The sequence below is a fragment of the Lonchura striata genome, chromosome 2, assembly GCF_046129695.1.
Source record: "Lonchura striata isolate bLonStr1 chromosome 2, bLonStr1.mat, whole genome shotgun sequence".
In the NCBI taxonomy this organism is placed as follows: Eukaryota; Metazoa; Chordata; class Aves; order Passeriformes; family Estrildidae; genus Lonchura; species Lonchura striata.
The window spans coordinates 96540324-96555692 of record NC_134604.1 but is presented as its reverse complement, the minus strand read 5'-3'; the positions used below and the strand labels follow the sequence as shown (position 1 = coordinate 96555692).

The following is a 15369-nucleotide window of genomic DNA, read 5'->3' as shown; positions in this document are numbered from 1 at the left end:
ACATGTACTTTTCTTACAGACCTAAAAATCTTTAGCTTGGGCATCTGGAGATAATTTCCATGTCAGTACCATTAAGAGATTTTTAAAGTAATTGTCCTGGATTGCCTTTTTTTTTCTTTTTTTCTCTTTATGTAAATTTAAAATAATTATTTGAATAAGCTGTCTTCTGTTCATACTTAAGTGGTTATTTTGTTGACTAATTTCACAATCTTAGAGCTGCTGAGATGAGTGCTAGTACTTATTATGTCCTTGAAGTTCAGTGTCTCTATACAAATATTTTGAGTTCTGGGAAATAAGAATGCTTGCTGTTTGTGCAAGCATCACTATTTCTAGTATCAAACGACAGACATTCTAACCATGAGAACAATGAAGTTAAACAGTTCTATAAAGACTCATAATTGAAAATTTGGAATCAAGAAAACTCCAGATATTCAGGAGGAGATTGATACTGTGGCAGCTGAAATACCAGAGAAGCAGACTGAAGCAGTCTGACAATTTCTTGCAAGTGTTTTGTACTTGTTATAACAGGATTAGCTGAGTTTTCTGATAAAACTCTCCAAAATCAGTCTCATTGGGTAATGAATATCCTGTTCATATTAACTACTCAAATGACTTTTTGGAAAAAGATGTGGCTGCGGGCTCAGTGTATGAACCTTAGCTGAGCTTGATCCAGAACTCTTGGCTCTGGTGGCAGTGGCTGACATTCAGCTGGCTGCAGCTTGAGCTCATCCATTACCTGTCCCTCAGTTTGCATTGGAGAGCTGAGCCCAAAAATCTAAGTAAAATTCATAGTAGTGATCTCACTAGGATAGTGTGCATTGCTGAAAGGAGGGCTGGGAGAAGCTTTTCTTTTGTATGTGTTGTAAACACAAAATCAGCTGTATAATGTTTCATAGAACTTTACCAGTAATGATCTTTATGAACAACTTTATAAGACAAAGGCATATTTTCATAATTTTTTGCGGTTTCTTATTAGGGTTTTTAGATAATTTCATGCATTATGTCTCCTTTTGCTTTTAAAAATATTAAAGGTAATTTCTTAAACAGTCTTGTCGTTTCATATGCATACTTCATGCATGCATATACATTTTGAGCTTTTCAGGCTTCTAGCTTTATTTAATCACACAGTGTTCCACCTTTCCCTATTTTTAAAAAGTTTCTGTCTCAAGTTGGAGCTACTTCCTTATTGTATTTCATACCTTATTCTGTTATATTGTATTCTATTAGTCAGACTTTAGACAGTGACAGGACAGAATTTTTCAAAAGGGGGGGATTTGTTTTGAATTATTTTTAAGTTTCTCTTTTTTAACGCATGGCATTTAACCTGTGTATCTTCCATTTTTTTAGATAATAGCAATCGTAAATGTAGAGGTGAGAACTAAAGAAGTTTTATTCTTGCTGACTGTCATTATGCCCTCCCATTTATAACAGTTGATGTACTTGTGATACAAAAAACCTTTCTCAGATTACCTTTACATACTCATACATAACCTGAAAAGAAAAAAAAAAATCCCCTTATTTCAGTATATGTATTTGATATACTATCAAATTTAAGATTCATTAGCTCAAATAAAATTGAGAAAATAATTTAAAAAACCTTCACCCTATGTTTAAAGTAAGTTTTTTTTAACATATTTATAATTTTCTATATTCTTCTTTAACCTACTTCTATTTTCTTCAAGTAGAGAAGTTATGAGAAACTACAGGTGTTTACAAATGGGTTACTAAGGGTTTGCTAATGAAGAAAAGAATTAGGAAGGAAGGAAGAGAAAAACTGGGAGTAGAAGCTCACATAATTAATGGATGTGGACCTGCCTGAAAAGTACAAAGAGGATTCCAATGTGCCAGTATCTGGAAATAAATATTTTTTCCCATCCCAGGCAGTGTACGGGGCTGGGCTGTATGGAGCATTGAGCAGCCTGGTCTAGAGCTGTCCCTGCCCATGGCAGTGGTGTTGGAGCTGAAGGATCCTTAAAGTCTCTTCCAAGCCAACCCCTTTGATGATTCTGTGGTTCTACCTTGAATTACATTTCTGAACAGAGGCCTAGTAAACCTCAACACCAATATATCTGAGTGCTGAGCTGTTGTAAGGACTTGGTGCTTGGGATTTGTCTTTTCCCAGTTGTCCATGTAGTGGTATTTTGTGACCTACCTTATAAATTTCAAGTGAAAAGTATCACAAGTGAAAATACACATTTTGTAGCTTTGCAAAGACCAGTCCACCCATAAAGATAGTTTAAAATAATCAGAGAACAATAGAAGGGTTTGGGTCAGAAGAACTAAGGATCATCTAGCAAATGATGATACTAGAAAATGGAGTCAACTGGAAAAGATGAAATCAGATGAAGCCTACTGACAAATGCACTATGAGTTTTTGACTTAATCCAATAGGCACATCAAGTGGGAAAACTTGACGAGAAAAGCAAGAGCACATCCATTTCTTTATTTATTTCAAATGAGAGGGAACAATCACAAAGCAGGAAATGCATTTTTAATAATTTTCTTTTTGAAAGAAATATTGTTTCCAAGAAATTGCAAAACTAATTAGCATACATGTTGTTATGAAGAACAGCTACTGCAAAAATCTATTTCAAGGGGCCATTTCAGCTAGTTTTGTTTGCTAGTAATTTTCTCTTTAGTTTACAATCCTTTTCTTCTGAATCCAAACTGCTTATAGCAGATCAGCCCTTAAGGTGTCAGAGATATTTGTTTTCCCTCCTGAAACGCACAGTCAGGCACATTAGTGACTCTGTCATACCAAGCTAATTAATAATAACAAGCATAATTTTGTATCCCCTGTATAGAGAATGAAATCCATAAAAATGTCAGGAACTACTTGCACTACCTAATGTTTTCCTTCTTTTGTCAGTTCTTTCTTGCTCTTTTGTTTTGCTTCCTTATTCAGGCATTATTGGACAAAAAGCTAGAAGAGCTGGAAATAAGTGTAAAGCTTATACTATTGGTACTGCATCAAGTTTTGTCATTGATTTAAATGGGAATAAACTTAAGTCTTTGGTATTACTCATAAGAGTCAAGACTAGAATTTTATTTGGACAGATACTGAACAGGTTTTATGGCATATCCTGAAAGAATAAAGTTTGGAGATTTACAGGCATTTTCACATGTCTTCGGGCACAGATTTCAAGCAGTGCCAGGCAGCAGTATTGCAATGCTCTAACAATATAAACATTCAGGCACTTGACACCAAGTCAGTCTCATTGTTTGCAGGATGATTAGAAGTAGCAGCGTTGAGGTTGTTGTTTTTAATGCTTAGTTTAAATTATTTTTTTAATTTAAGAGTTATATGGTAACATATCTGAAAGTGAAATTTCACTATTTTATCTACTTTAAATCAAATTTCTTAAAATTCCTTCTGTTGTTATCCAGAGAATCCAGAAGAGTTGTAATGGTGAAAAAATACTTTTATGTCTTTTGGTGAAAACATACTTACATGTCTTTTCCTCTCTTTTAATATCATCTAGATATCAGCATGAATCAATTCCAAGTCCACTGGTTACTGGAGTCCTGTGCACACAATGACACCAAAGGACTCAGGAAAGTAACAGAGCTGACTTATGTAAGTCTCCATTCAGCCCTCTGCTTGACTCTGAGTAGTAGGGATGGTTCTGTAACATAACACAATATGTGGAATATCCTGTTTCATAGATCAGTAAAGGTGCTTCCTTTTTTGTGTTCCTCTTGGCAAAAGATAAAAATTATGTATCTGGACTTGTTTTGGGTTGCTTGGATTTCCTAAAACCACTCTAGGCTAAAATATTTTATTTGCTTTTTTTGTTATTCAGAAAATTAGAACAGACAAACTTCTTAAGTAAGTACTTCTGTATGTCTACAGGATATAGAAAACAGAGCTTTATCTGCAATTAATAATGTAGGACCTTAGCACAGTGCAAATACTGAACAGTAATAATAGTAATTAATAAACCAGGTTTTCTTTTAGACATGCAGATGAGTTTCAGGTGATCATACTCCTTGAGGAGAATAGATATAGATAGAATAATAGATAAGAAGGTGACAAATACCAGATGTTAAATCTGGAAGTCAGACAGATATCAGATGGGGAGAAAAGCTCCATGTAAGTACATGGCAGCCCAAATATATATTGCAGTGGCAGTACTTCCTATTAAATTTGTTGTCAATCTAGTGTCATCTGTCTATGTAACACATTATTTGAACAACAGAGTCATGTGATTGGTGCATTAGAATTTATTTAGTGAGTTATGCAGAATGGATAAAATCACAATTCACCCTTCCTTCTTACCCTGATCTGTACTACCCCATTAATTCAGAGGACTTAATGTCATGTAAAAGAGTAAATCAGAAAACATAATTTCTCACATAGGATGGTGTTAGCTTGTAAGATTTACTGCTTCATGGGGTCAGCAAAGCACATATTAGAGGTGGATTTGAAAAATTATTTTGACATAAATGTTATGGAGATCGGAGAAACTTAACATTTAAGAAGCTCATTTCCACTAGAGGTCAGGAAAGACTGGACATCTGTCCAAATGCATTGTGGGATTAATGAATTTGTTTTCTTTTTTTACTTATTTCCAATAATTTTATGGTAATTCATTCAGTCTGTCATGATAAATAAAAATAGTCCTGTCACAATTTTAAGGAGACATAAAACTTGTTGGACCACCCTCCTGGCTGGTGGAAGGCAAGGAGTCCAGTCTGAGCCCAATCTGTATGTCCCATGAAAATGACTTTCCAAGTGAAGGTTAGAATAATTTGCAATTAGAAAAAAGAGGGAGTTATGCAGAAGAACATAGGAAATTAGCATTTCTGAAGGGAATTAAAGATCTAAAAGCAAAAGTCTTTTGATTCTAGCCAGTAACATATTATTAGAGATTTTTTTCAGGATAAAAACCAACCAAACAAACATTTTTTTCCATATATGATCTGTGTTAAAGCTTTCAGATTGTAATTTTCAAAAGTACTTCAGACACCAATAAGAATTTAGCAAGACACTTACACTTTGTGTAGTTTTCTTCTCTACTCACTGTCCTTAAAGAGAGAATTCTGCTTTGTATTTAGCTGTGGACTTCTTCTTCCTGATAAGAATACTGAAGTACCTAATGTACTCAAGTGGAAAAATATCCATCCATAATACTATGTTGAACTTTAAACGTGCTTTTAAAAAGTTAAACATAGATGAAGCCTGTCGCTTACAGCAGCTTAACTCAGCTTTCTTATATTTATTTAATTTGATTAGCATTTCTATACTCACATTGCTACCCCCACTGCCATTATTCACAGAGACTGTTCTAAATATTAGAAGTCAGTTGCTTTGATGCCATGTGTCGAAGGAACTGTGTAGAATTGAAGGACATATTCAAATACCATGCTAATATATTTTACTACTGAAAATAATCATGACACTGACAATACTTGCTTTCTTCTCTGAGTTAAAACCACATTGGCATGTGTTAAGCATCCAGGAAAATATTTTTTGTGGAGAGAACTTTTCATCTTTTGCCAAAGTTATTTTTCAATTTGTTTGTATGTTTTTTAATTTTTCTCCTTGGGCTCTATTTGCAGCATGTGATATTTTTGTTTTTCTTGTTGTAGGAAAACTACATTATTCTGAAGGACCTGTCATTTTCATGCAAATACAAAGTAACTGTTCTGCCTGCAAAATCTAAAGGTCGTTTTAAGGCTGAGAGTACTTTCTTTGTTACGCCACCTTGCTCTGCATTTAAAGAAAAAAAACACAAGCATATTAATTGTCCTGCTGAAGGAGGTAAGGCATGATCTGGAGAACTACCAAATATTCCAAAAGCATTTATCACCAAAAGAGTAATAAAAAAATAGGTTTAGGGTATAAAATGATGGATTCAAAACAAATAAAAATATCACTAATGATTATGTGAACATCAACAGAAATACACAACAGTATCGATTTTGGCTAGTACATTATTACTGTTTTGTCAATTAAGTGTAATTGTATTGGACATACAATAATATTTGTAATGGCATGGTGGGTTTTTCTTTTGTAAGGAAGAACTATTTCCCATTGTATTTATTATAATGATGGAGGATAACTGTAAACATGATTATGGTGGCATGACCTATCTTTCTTAATGTTTTGCTGCAGATGTAAACTGCTTTTTCAGTTTGATTAGTTTAGGTTAATTCTGCTCTCAAATAAGAAATAGAGACCCTCATATCTTTTCCAGCATTGTTACAATGTGTAACTGGAGGGTTATGGAATTGCAGAATTATGAAGCTATTAGTTGGAGAGGACCTCTGTGGTCAGCTGGTCCTGGCTGAGGTCAGCCATGGCTTTGCACTGCCAAGTGTGGGTACCTCTCTCTCTGGTTGGAGGGAAGCCCTCTCACCTTGAGTCCCTCCTGTTCTCAAGGGTTCCCCCATGCTCCATAAGTCACCCAGAACCCTGCTGTCCATCACTGCCATTTCCTTGATGCCTGTCCTGACAGTTTCCAGCATTACAGCCTCCCTGGGCAACTCTAACTCAGGTATAGCTTTCCCCTAATCAGAGTGTCCCTATTAACTTGTACTACAATTTTAGTGCATGAATTTTACTCTTTGGCTGAATGATGGAGTTCTGTGCTACCCTGTGCATTTTCTTGTGGTCCCAAAACTTCCAGTCTGAGTTCAGGTATTATGAAATATGAGGAGCAGGAGAATGAATCCCTGTGAATGAGGCACTTAGGTCTTTACATGCCATAGTTTTCTTTTCTGCACCTGCAGCTGAGAGCATTTTATCTGAAGTTTGAGTTTAGCCCCAGATGTCAGTGGAATATATCAAACACAAGTTTTTGATTAACACTGGAAAGCTGCTTGCATCATGTGTAACACCAGAAACAAAGCTCTGCCTGACCTTGACTTCTGAAATTAAATTAATATTATTGAATATTATCTCTAAAAGTCTAGCTTATCTTTTTTTTTTTTTTTTTTTTCTTTCCAAATTTATAGTGCCAGTTCTACCCAAAGTGTTGGCCAAACCCGAGAATCTGTCTGCATCTTTCATTGTTCAGGAAGGAAACATCACTGGTCATTTCTCCTGGAAGATATCTAAGGCAGACCTTCACCAGCCCATGACAGGGTTCCAAGTCACTTGGGCAGAAGTGACCACAGAGAGCCGGCAGAACAGTTTACCCAACAGCATCATTTCCCAGTCACAGATACTGCCAGCTGTAAGTTGTTTGTTACTTTCTTTTGCCAGTGGCTCCCTAAGTTTGTATGTCTGTGCCTCATTTGTAATGTTTAGTTAAGCATTGGTTCTGCAGGGAAGTTGGAGCAGGAAGTACTTCATTTTTCCTCCTTGTTGGAGATACAAAGCATAGATCTTATTCTTGATGATACATCAAACATTTAAAACTGTGGAGCCTGGAGATGCCTTTAATTATCTATCACTTTATGTGTCTGTCTATAGCACCTGGTTAACTTGCAGAAGGCTCTGATTGGACTTGAAACAATGTCTTCTGTCTCTCAGAAACCACCAAAATTTAGGGTATTTATACCAAGGACCATTCACTCTGACTGAAAATGTAGTATTTACACAACCAGGGCTGAAATGCACAGGGCCCAACTGCTGGAGGACCACCTGAATGAGCAGAGTGAGTGTACAAGTGCAATGTATGCACTCCTCTCTCTGTCCTACCCATGCAAGATTTTATATGATTTGGAACAGCTTCAGCCAGCTCTGTTAAAGGCAGTCCCATCTCCGAATATGTGGTAATTTGCCAGGAAAACAAGATATTTCCCCCCACTTTTTCTCTCTCTCCTTTCTCCTTTACTGTCTGCTCTGGCAGTAGCAGCAGATTATCCCCAACATGCTTTGTCTTCCCCACATGGGGTGGGTACAGTGCCAACCAGAATCACCTGTCCTGTGGATTCCTGGCCAGACCTGCCTGGCTGGTGGCAGGAACACCGTGTTGCCCACATTGTCCAGCATCACTTCTCCAGCTGTCCCCTTCCTGGGACTGGGCCTTTACAGCTTGGAATATGATGAGTGATTCATTCCAACTTAATGCAGTTGATTTATAGTTTTGATTTTAGTTTAGATGAATGACTTCTGATTTCCTAATATCTGTCAGTCTTTAGCCAGATGTATTCCCATGTGGAAGTTTCTATAAAATTACTTTGAAATTATTTAGCACATGTCTAAGTGACTACAGAAGGTATGGAGCAGTGAAAAGTGAATCCATCATGCCGTAAATGACCTTAAGAGCAGAAGACAAATTCTTATGGTGTAGCTGGGACAAATTTGAAATTAGTGTGGTCACCCTTTTTTTTTCCACAAGCTGCAGAAGTGGCCCCAGGCCAGCCACTACTTAAATTACCAATTAGTAGAATCCACATACAAATCCAAAATAAAAACAAGTTTATGTAATAAATGTGTTTGTTAAGAAGAATGGTTAAGAAAATGCATTTTGATTCATTTTTTAGTGATGAGTACATTGCTAAAGTGATCAGCACACTTTCCCAAGTAACATCTTGGACCTTATCCACATGAAACCATAGTATTATGCTTAAAATGATGTATCTTCAAAGGGAATAGCAAGCAAAAAATTCAAAATAGGCTCACTCAACAAAGTGATGCATACATTAAATCCTTTTAACGGAATTCTATGAAAATAATTTGTGGCTGCTGACAGTGATAGAACCTGTTTAAATCACTGATGTGTGTGAGTAGAGCAGCTATGTTTTATTTCTCAATGGCCTGAGAATTGAAGTGGTGTATTTATTTTTAGGATCACTACATCCTCACCGTGCCCAACCTGAGGCCCTCCATGCTGTACCGCCTGGAAGTTCAGGTGCTGACGACTGGCGGGGAAGGGCCGGCCACGATTAAATCCTTCCGAACGCCCGACCTTCCTCCATTTGCACCCCACAGTAAGCATTACACTGCTCTGACATGTGCTGGTGGCATGTTACAAAATTTCAGTCTTCCACATGTAAAGAGTGGAGGCCTTTCTCAAGGTTTAAAGTTTTTACTGATTCCAGTAGCATTCCATAAACTTAAGTTGTGTGAAAATACTGGCTTTTCCCCCCCCGAATGACTGGCCATCAGGAAATCCAGGCTTTCTTTCATTCAGTTTCTGTGGTCTAACATTTGCCATTTGTTGCAGCCACAGATCTTTGGCTTATGCCTATAGCACTTGGGATTCAAAGTTGGTCTGTCCTCTAGGTGCAGCCTGGAGGATTACATAGCTTTCAAGATTAGATTTTTCTGGGTTCACTCATTCCAGCATACCTAGAGCTTAAATGTATTTTAAAGCAAAGCAAACTCTTAATGACCATTTCCAGCACATTATGTATTTCTGAGAAATACAGGACAGTGTTGCAAAGCCAAGTAAAAAATACAATTAGTTTAAAATCTGTCTGCTTGAATATTTTTGTCCTTTTAAAGGCTCACTAAAGTTGCTTGGACTGAACATACACATAGTTGTCAGCACAGACTCAGCATTTATAAGCTGAAGGCTTGATAGCTGAAGGTCTCACAAAGCCTTTTCAGTATGGATAAATGTTAACATTACATATCCAGGGTTTGATATGTGCATAATTTCCTGTTCTTTTGTTTAGGACCTCATCTGAAGCAACATCATCCACATCACTACAAGCCATCCCCAGATAAATATTAGACTGTTTCAGATGATTATACAAATAACTGAGGGAAAAAAACTGAGCTCCCAAATGAGGGCTGGATAACAGCACATCTGTTGGAGCAGTGAACCCAGTTTTTCAATGAAAGTTACCATCCTATACAATCTGTATCTACTTCTCTGTAGTTTAGCCATGAAGAATTATGTTTGCACCATGACCAGGATCAATCATACAGCAAGTATCATTTCAGTACCAGCACTATTCAACAAACTGAAGATCACATCCAACTCAACACCTGTGAGAAAATATTCATTATATTGTTCATGATAATGTTTTCATATTCTTTGTATAAAGTAGGTGAAAATGGTGCAGTGTATACAGCTTTTTCTCTTATTGAATTCAATGTTACTATATGCTGTGATGTAAACATACTTTTAAAAGAGGCCATGTTCTCATAAATGGATTTAAATTTTCTATTTTACTTAAAGCCCTGCCTGTCACCAGTTTACACTTATAGTGTGTTTTGCTATTAAGGAATTTGTCTGAAATAAGCACATAAGTAAAATAAATACCAGTAGCAGAAACCCTGAAATACCCACTTTTTAATAATTGTAGTGTCACCATGGAGGAGGATGATGATACATATGTATTACCCATCTGGTCTAAAGTGGTAATGTTCTATCATGTAGCTCTTCTATTAATATAGTTAATAGTTAAAGGATATACAGGGTAGAAATACCATTGTAGCGAAACAAATTGCAATTAATAGAGTTGTTTAAAATGTATGGCAATTAATGCAATTAATTGATAGGTCCTAGAAGAATAACTTTTAAAATATTTCTTACAATTTTTTGATACATAATATTTCAAGGTATAATATTATTTTTAATAGAAACACCAATTTTCTAGCTAAAAATCTGAATAGTTAACATTAAAGTTTTAGAAACTGAAATTCTGAGGCACATTTATTATAGTAGCTGTATAGCTACTTTTTGGCTTTGAATTTTGATGCACATATTTCTTTTCCCTGTGGATCTTTAGAACAGAAGGATGGATGTATTTGCTCTATTTTGCTAGTCTGCTTACAGAAAGAATTATGTGATAATATTCTGGCATCTGGAAAACATTGGCTTATAGTTTATTTGAATTCATTTTTCAAATTTAGGCAGAAGGGTGCCCTTTTTAACCATAAGGGAATTCATATTGCCTTATTGTGAAATATAAACTGTCTAGAATAATTTGTCACACAGAGACACATGTCTCAATAGTAAACAGAAACTGCTTGGATTTATTATTGAGAGGGTGGAAAGTATCTGCCAATAAACATCCATATAAATACCCGTAATCAGCTCTTAATGTTCAAGATGTTCAAAGTGCTCCTGAATTCTTTGGCACTGTTTCTATTGCTCCTTGAGTCATTACATCAGACTAATGTACCTCAAAACTTGACTCCAACTGGACAAAGTGTCCACTTTTTCTACCAACAAATGATACAGACTCTTCTGTGCTTCTTATTTTTCTGAGATATTCAATAAGAGGAGCTCAGATGTTAGTGGTACATGTATTTCCCTTGTCTTGCTGTTTTCTGAAAAAGAAAATATGAAGAAATACCTATCTGAAACTGAGGATCAGAGCTCTGTTTATCATAGTAGAATGTTCACAAGATATTCAGTTTGTCTATACTGAAGTTTATACCACAGGGGGAGAAAGAAACTGCACTAATTTATCATCACTTGCTCATTACAATTTTTTTACAATTTTACCTTTAGTTTTAATGGGCTCTTTTCCATTGTTTTTCTATTTTGCTTGTTGTCTTTTCATGTGGTGTCTTGGTCACGTAGTGACCAAGAATTTTCCCAGATATTTTCTATTGCTACATGGTTTGGGCCTTTAACAATAGCTCAAAATATATTAAAGACTATGGTGCTTTTAATTCCTTTCTCTATCTTCTAAAATACATTAGCAAATTAGCTGATGAACTCTTATTTCAAAAATCTGTAGTATAAAGGTTTATTTTCAGTTTTTTTCAGAATGCCAAATTTTGAGATATTTTTGTCAGGATTAGAGTGTTTCATGTGTATGTTTTTACAAAGAAAACAAAATTTGCATTGGACAGATGTGCAGCACTGCTTTCACATTTGGATTGCACAGGGCATAGATGAGTCTAGAAGTGATCTTTGTGGTGTTTGTGGGATCAACGGGATCAGGGAAAGTAATTACCTCAGTGTTCTCTAAAGAATTCTGTCCAAACCTTGCAATCACAGTCTGTTCTGGTTGTGCACGATCAAATCTACAGTGATTTGATTAATGTTAATGAAATGACATTTCATTCATAGTGAGACTGTAAAGAATAGGTGTTGGTCTTGGTTACAATGATGCCAATTCACTGGAGATAAGCAGGAAGTTAGGAGCCCTGAGTCCTCATGAAACCATCCTTCTGAGAAGATTTACAACGGTTGCTGTTTGCTGATGCCATTCTCTCTGAGGCATTCTTCTGCTCAAAGGAGCAGAGAATACTTTTGAAGAACACTGAGAGGTTTTCCCTTCTGAACTAGACTGGCCAAAACCAAAACTTTAAAGTAGAAATCTAGTTATCAAGTGTATTGTATTGAGTCCGATAAGATGTAAATTATTTTTTTCCTTCTACAAATTATATCAATTCTCCTTTCAAGTCACCCTTCAAATCAAAAATGAAAAATACAAAGTCAACAAAGGTCATGCATGGATGCTAAATTCCCACCTGTGAGTGATTTCCTGATTATTTTTTTTTAAATTTAGCATTACAGTTTTGAAGTCTTTAGTGCCTAATTCTAAAGCTTTGTTTGCTGAATCATGCAGGGTATTGTCCTAATTTACTAGACTAAGCCACATTAAACATTTAATTCAGCAATATAGTTGCAATTTGCTACTTAATTCTGTAGTTAAAGATTTATTTTCTCTAATGATGTTGTGTAATTCAGAGTTAATATTGGAATGATATTAGAGATATTGGGATGTTTTAAGATACTCTGCACCTTTACACTAATGTATTATTTACTGTGTACGATTCTGATGGATTTGTCAGTTGAATTCAGGATGCATTTTGTTTATCTTTATTTCTTAAAGGAGAATTATAAGATTATGCTATTTTTGCTAACTGCTTTGTGAAGTGGTTTTTTGTTGGTGATTTTTGTGTAAGAAGAAACTGGTTTGTTCTCATTATAACTTTTTTTTTGACCATTTTTGTGTTGTTTATAGAGCAGGAGAAAATAAGACAGAATTTGTGCTGTATCTTCCATGTATGCCACCTTGAATATTCATTAAGAATATAGTACACAGAAAAATAAGAAGTCTTATTTTTTAAATGCTGAACTTCTTCAACTTAATGGCTTCAGAAGGAGCTGAGGGCATGGTGTGGCAATGCTGACACTGCTACTTGATGTGGTCACACACAAAGTCATTGCGAATGTGAGTGGGAATTTGGCAATTCTACTAATTGTTATTGGCAGAACTGTATGGAAATCTTAATACTGAGTCAATTTATTTCACACTACTTTCATCTGCAAGCTCCCAGCTGGTGTCAGGGAGAGTTTCCAATAAGCAGGTCCTGATTTAGGAAGGTTGGCACAAAGGAAGTCAGTGGGATAGAAGTAAACCTGCACAGTTAAGAACGAGCTTTAGTGGTGCTTCAAATCAAGTATGGATGTCAGAGTTAGTTTGAATAATGTCGTAAATCAGGGCCTTGTAAAACAAAGTGGGGGAACCAGACAAAGTGGGGGAACCAGACAGTTCTAAATTCTGTGTAAAACACCATAAAAAAATTTATTTTTGTGTATATGTAAATGTCATAGTGATATTGACTTATTTATTAATTCATTTTCCTCTACTATGTGCCAATTATGTTCCTACCCTTTTGATCAATACTTGTGAACATCAATTACTAAAAATAATGTTATGCAAAACTTGTACATTTTAACCAGGAATATACTACTAATAATCTGTTGCATGTAGTTTCCAATGATTAAGAAAACCCTTTATTTAAAAAATGTAAATGGATACCTGCAGATGTTGATGATTATATGTGGGTTTGCATGCCAAAACTCATTGTTAAGTTGTGGGCATGAAATGTAACGACTGTATTACCTCTACTGATATATTAGTAAGGTACAATTTACAAAGTAATTAACAGAGCTCTATATGTAAATTTTTTTCCTTTTGACTTAATTATACCGTAGTAAAGGTAACAAATGCTTCTCTGTTACCCAAATTGGCTGTAGAAATTATGTTCCTATAACAGTCATTTAAAGTCAATATTTATTTATGTATGTAATACAAAAAGATTGGTCTTATGTGTTTGTCCTGTTATTTAGAGAAAAAATATATGCTTGTAAAAACATTTTGTAAAAAAATATAAATGTAAATAGAGTCTGATTTCTTTTACTCAGTATTTTCATGTTTAGAATTTGTACATACTGTTTATGTAATAAACTATCCTACATAGAAACATTGCTAAATTATCTCCTCCATACAGAATTTAGAATTTTGCTTTTCTTGAGTTAAAGAGATAGAGCCATCTAAGAAAAATCAGTCTCATACCAAGTACCTCTGCATCATCTAAATTTCATTGTGTCTGAACTCATACCATTTTATCCTTTCTTTGCTACAGCATTTTGTTTTCTTTAGATAGTCATCAAAATAATCTGAAAATAAAGTTAAATATTATCTGAGTCTTTTACATTACAAACCACTACTGGAAGTAAAAAGTCATGTATAAGAGCTTGCCCTTTCCCTATTCTAACTGGATAGTTCACAGTGAAGATTTGTTGATCCTTTTGTTATGCTGACTTAAATTAATTAAGTTGCTGGATCTTTGCCAGTGGCCTGATCCTGCAAGCCAAGATTTTCATGACTGAAACTCATGGTGAGTCTGTGTATGCACTAGATTTGGAGTGTTTTCTGTTCTAAAGTGCAGTGTCCCATGGTTTAAAATCTGTATTTTTAACAAATATAAATATCTGCCTTAGTACAAATATTTAACTGTTTCAAATTCTCATAGATGCACTATTATGCTCAGGTGCAATACCCTTAGTTTGGAGATGAACCTTTGAAACTCTTGATTTACGTAATAAACATTTCGTTTTTGTTAGCTTGATAAAAAACTCCAAATTTTCCTGGTATTTCTATGTCATGAGAATAACTGCATACATTTTTAGTTTTGGTTTTCTTCTTACATAAATTAATAACATTTAGTAACACCCCTATTTTTAAATTTCTTTGTAAATTGGACTATTTCTATAATTTTTGCTGTTGTGGTTCAGTAAACTCAGATATGAATAATATATCACCTAAATGGGTGAATGGGTAAGTTGTCAAAATAAATGGTTGAGTTGTTCTATACACTGTAATTCATAATAGCAGTTCACTTTTTTTTTCATGTCTTCAAAGAAATGTTTTATTCTACATTGGACTAAAGGACACTGACTGGATTAAATAAAGCATATGAAATAAATAAAATTTGCTGTATATTGAACAATATTCATCATTTTGGGGGTGATACAACCTGGCTTTTGTGCACCTAAAACCAGAATACACTGAAAAGATTACATTTCATTTAAAAAAAAATGAATACAGTGAAAGCTTGTTCCAGTGCAAAACCAACCCTCCATACATCTATTTTCTGATTACAGGTGTTTTATTGTTATTGTCTGAATCTATGCCAGCCTCCTTGAGGAAAGCCTTGGGCCAAAACACTGGCTGCAGCCCCTCGGTGGCAGTGAAGCTCCTGGAGGGTAGAGT

At 35.2% G+C, this 15369-nt stretch overlaps 1 protein-coding gene across 1 annotated transcript in view; it reads left to right on the top strand.

Moving 5' to 3' along the window:
- ANOS1 (anosmin 1) overlaps window positions 1–15096 on the top strand; it is a 124590-nt gene extending 109494 nt beyond the window's left edge. Inside the window, exons 10-14 of the mRNA XM_031503838.2 lie at window positions 3483–3577; window positions 5593–5764; window positions 6961–7181; window positions 8742–8883; window positions 9574–15096. Coding sequence (XP_031359698.2) covers window positions 3483–3577; window positions 5593–5764; window positions 6961–7181; window positions 8742–8883; window positions 9574–9632 — 689 coding nt within the window. The 3' untranslated portion in view covers window positions 9633–15096. The remainder of the gene's footprint in view (window positions 1–3482; window positions 3578–5592; window positions 5765–6960; window positions 7182–8741; window positions 8884–9573) is intronic.
- The last annotated feature ends 273 nt before the right edge of the window (window positions 15097–15369 follow it).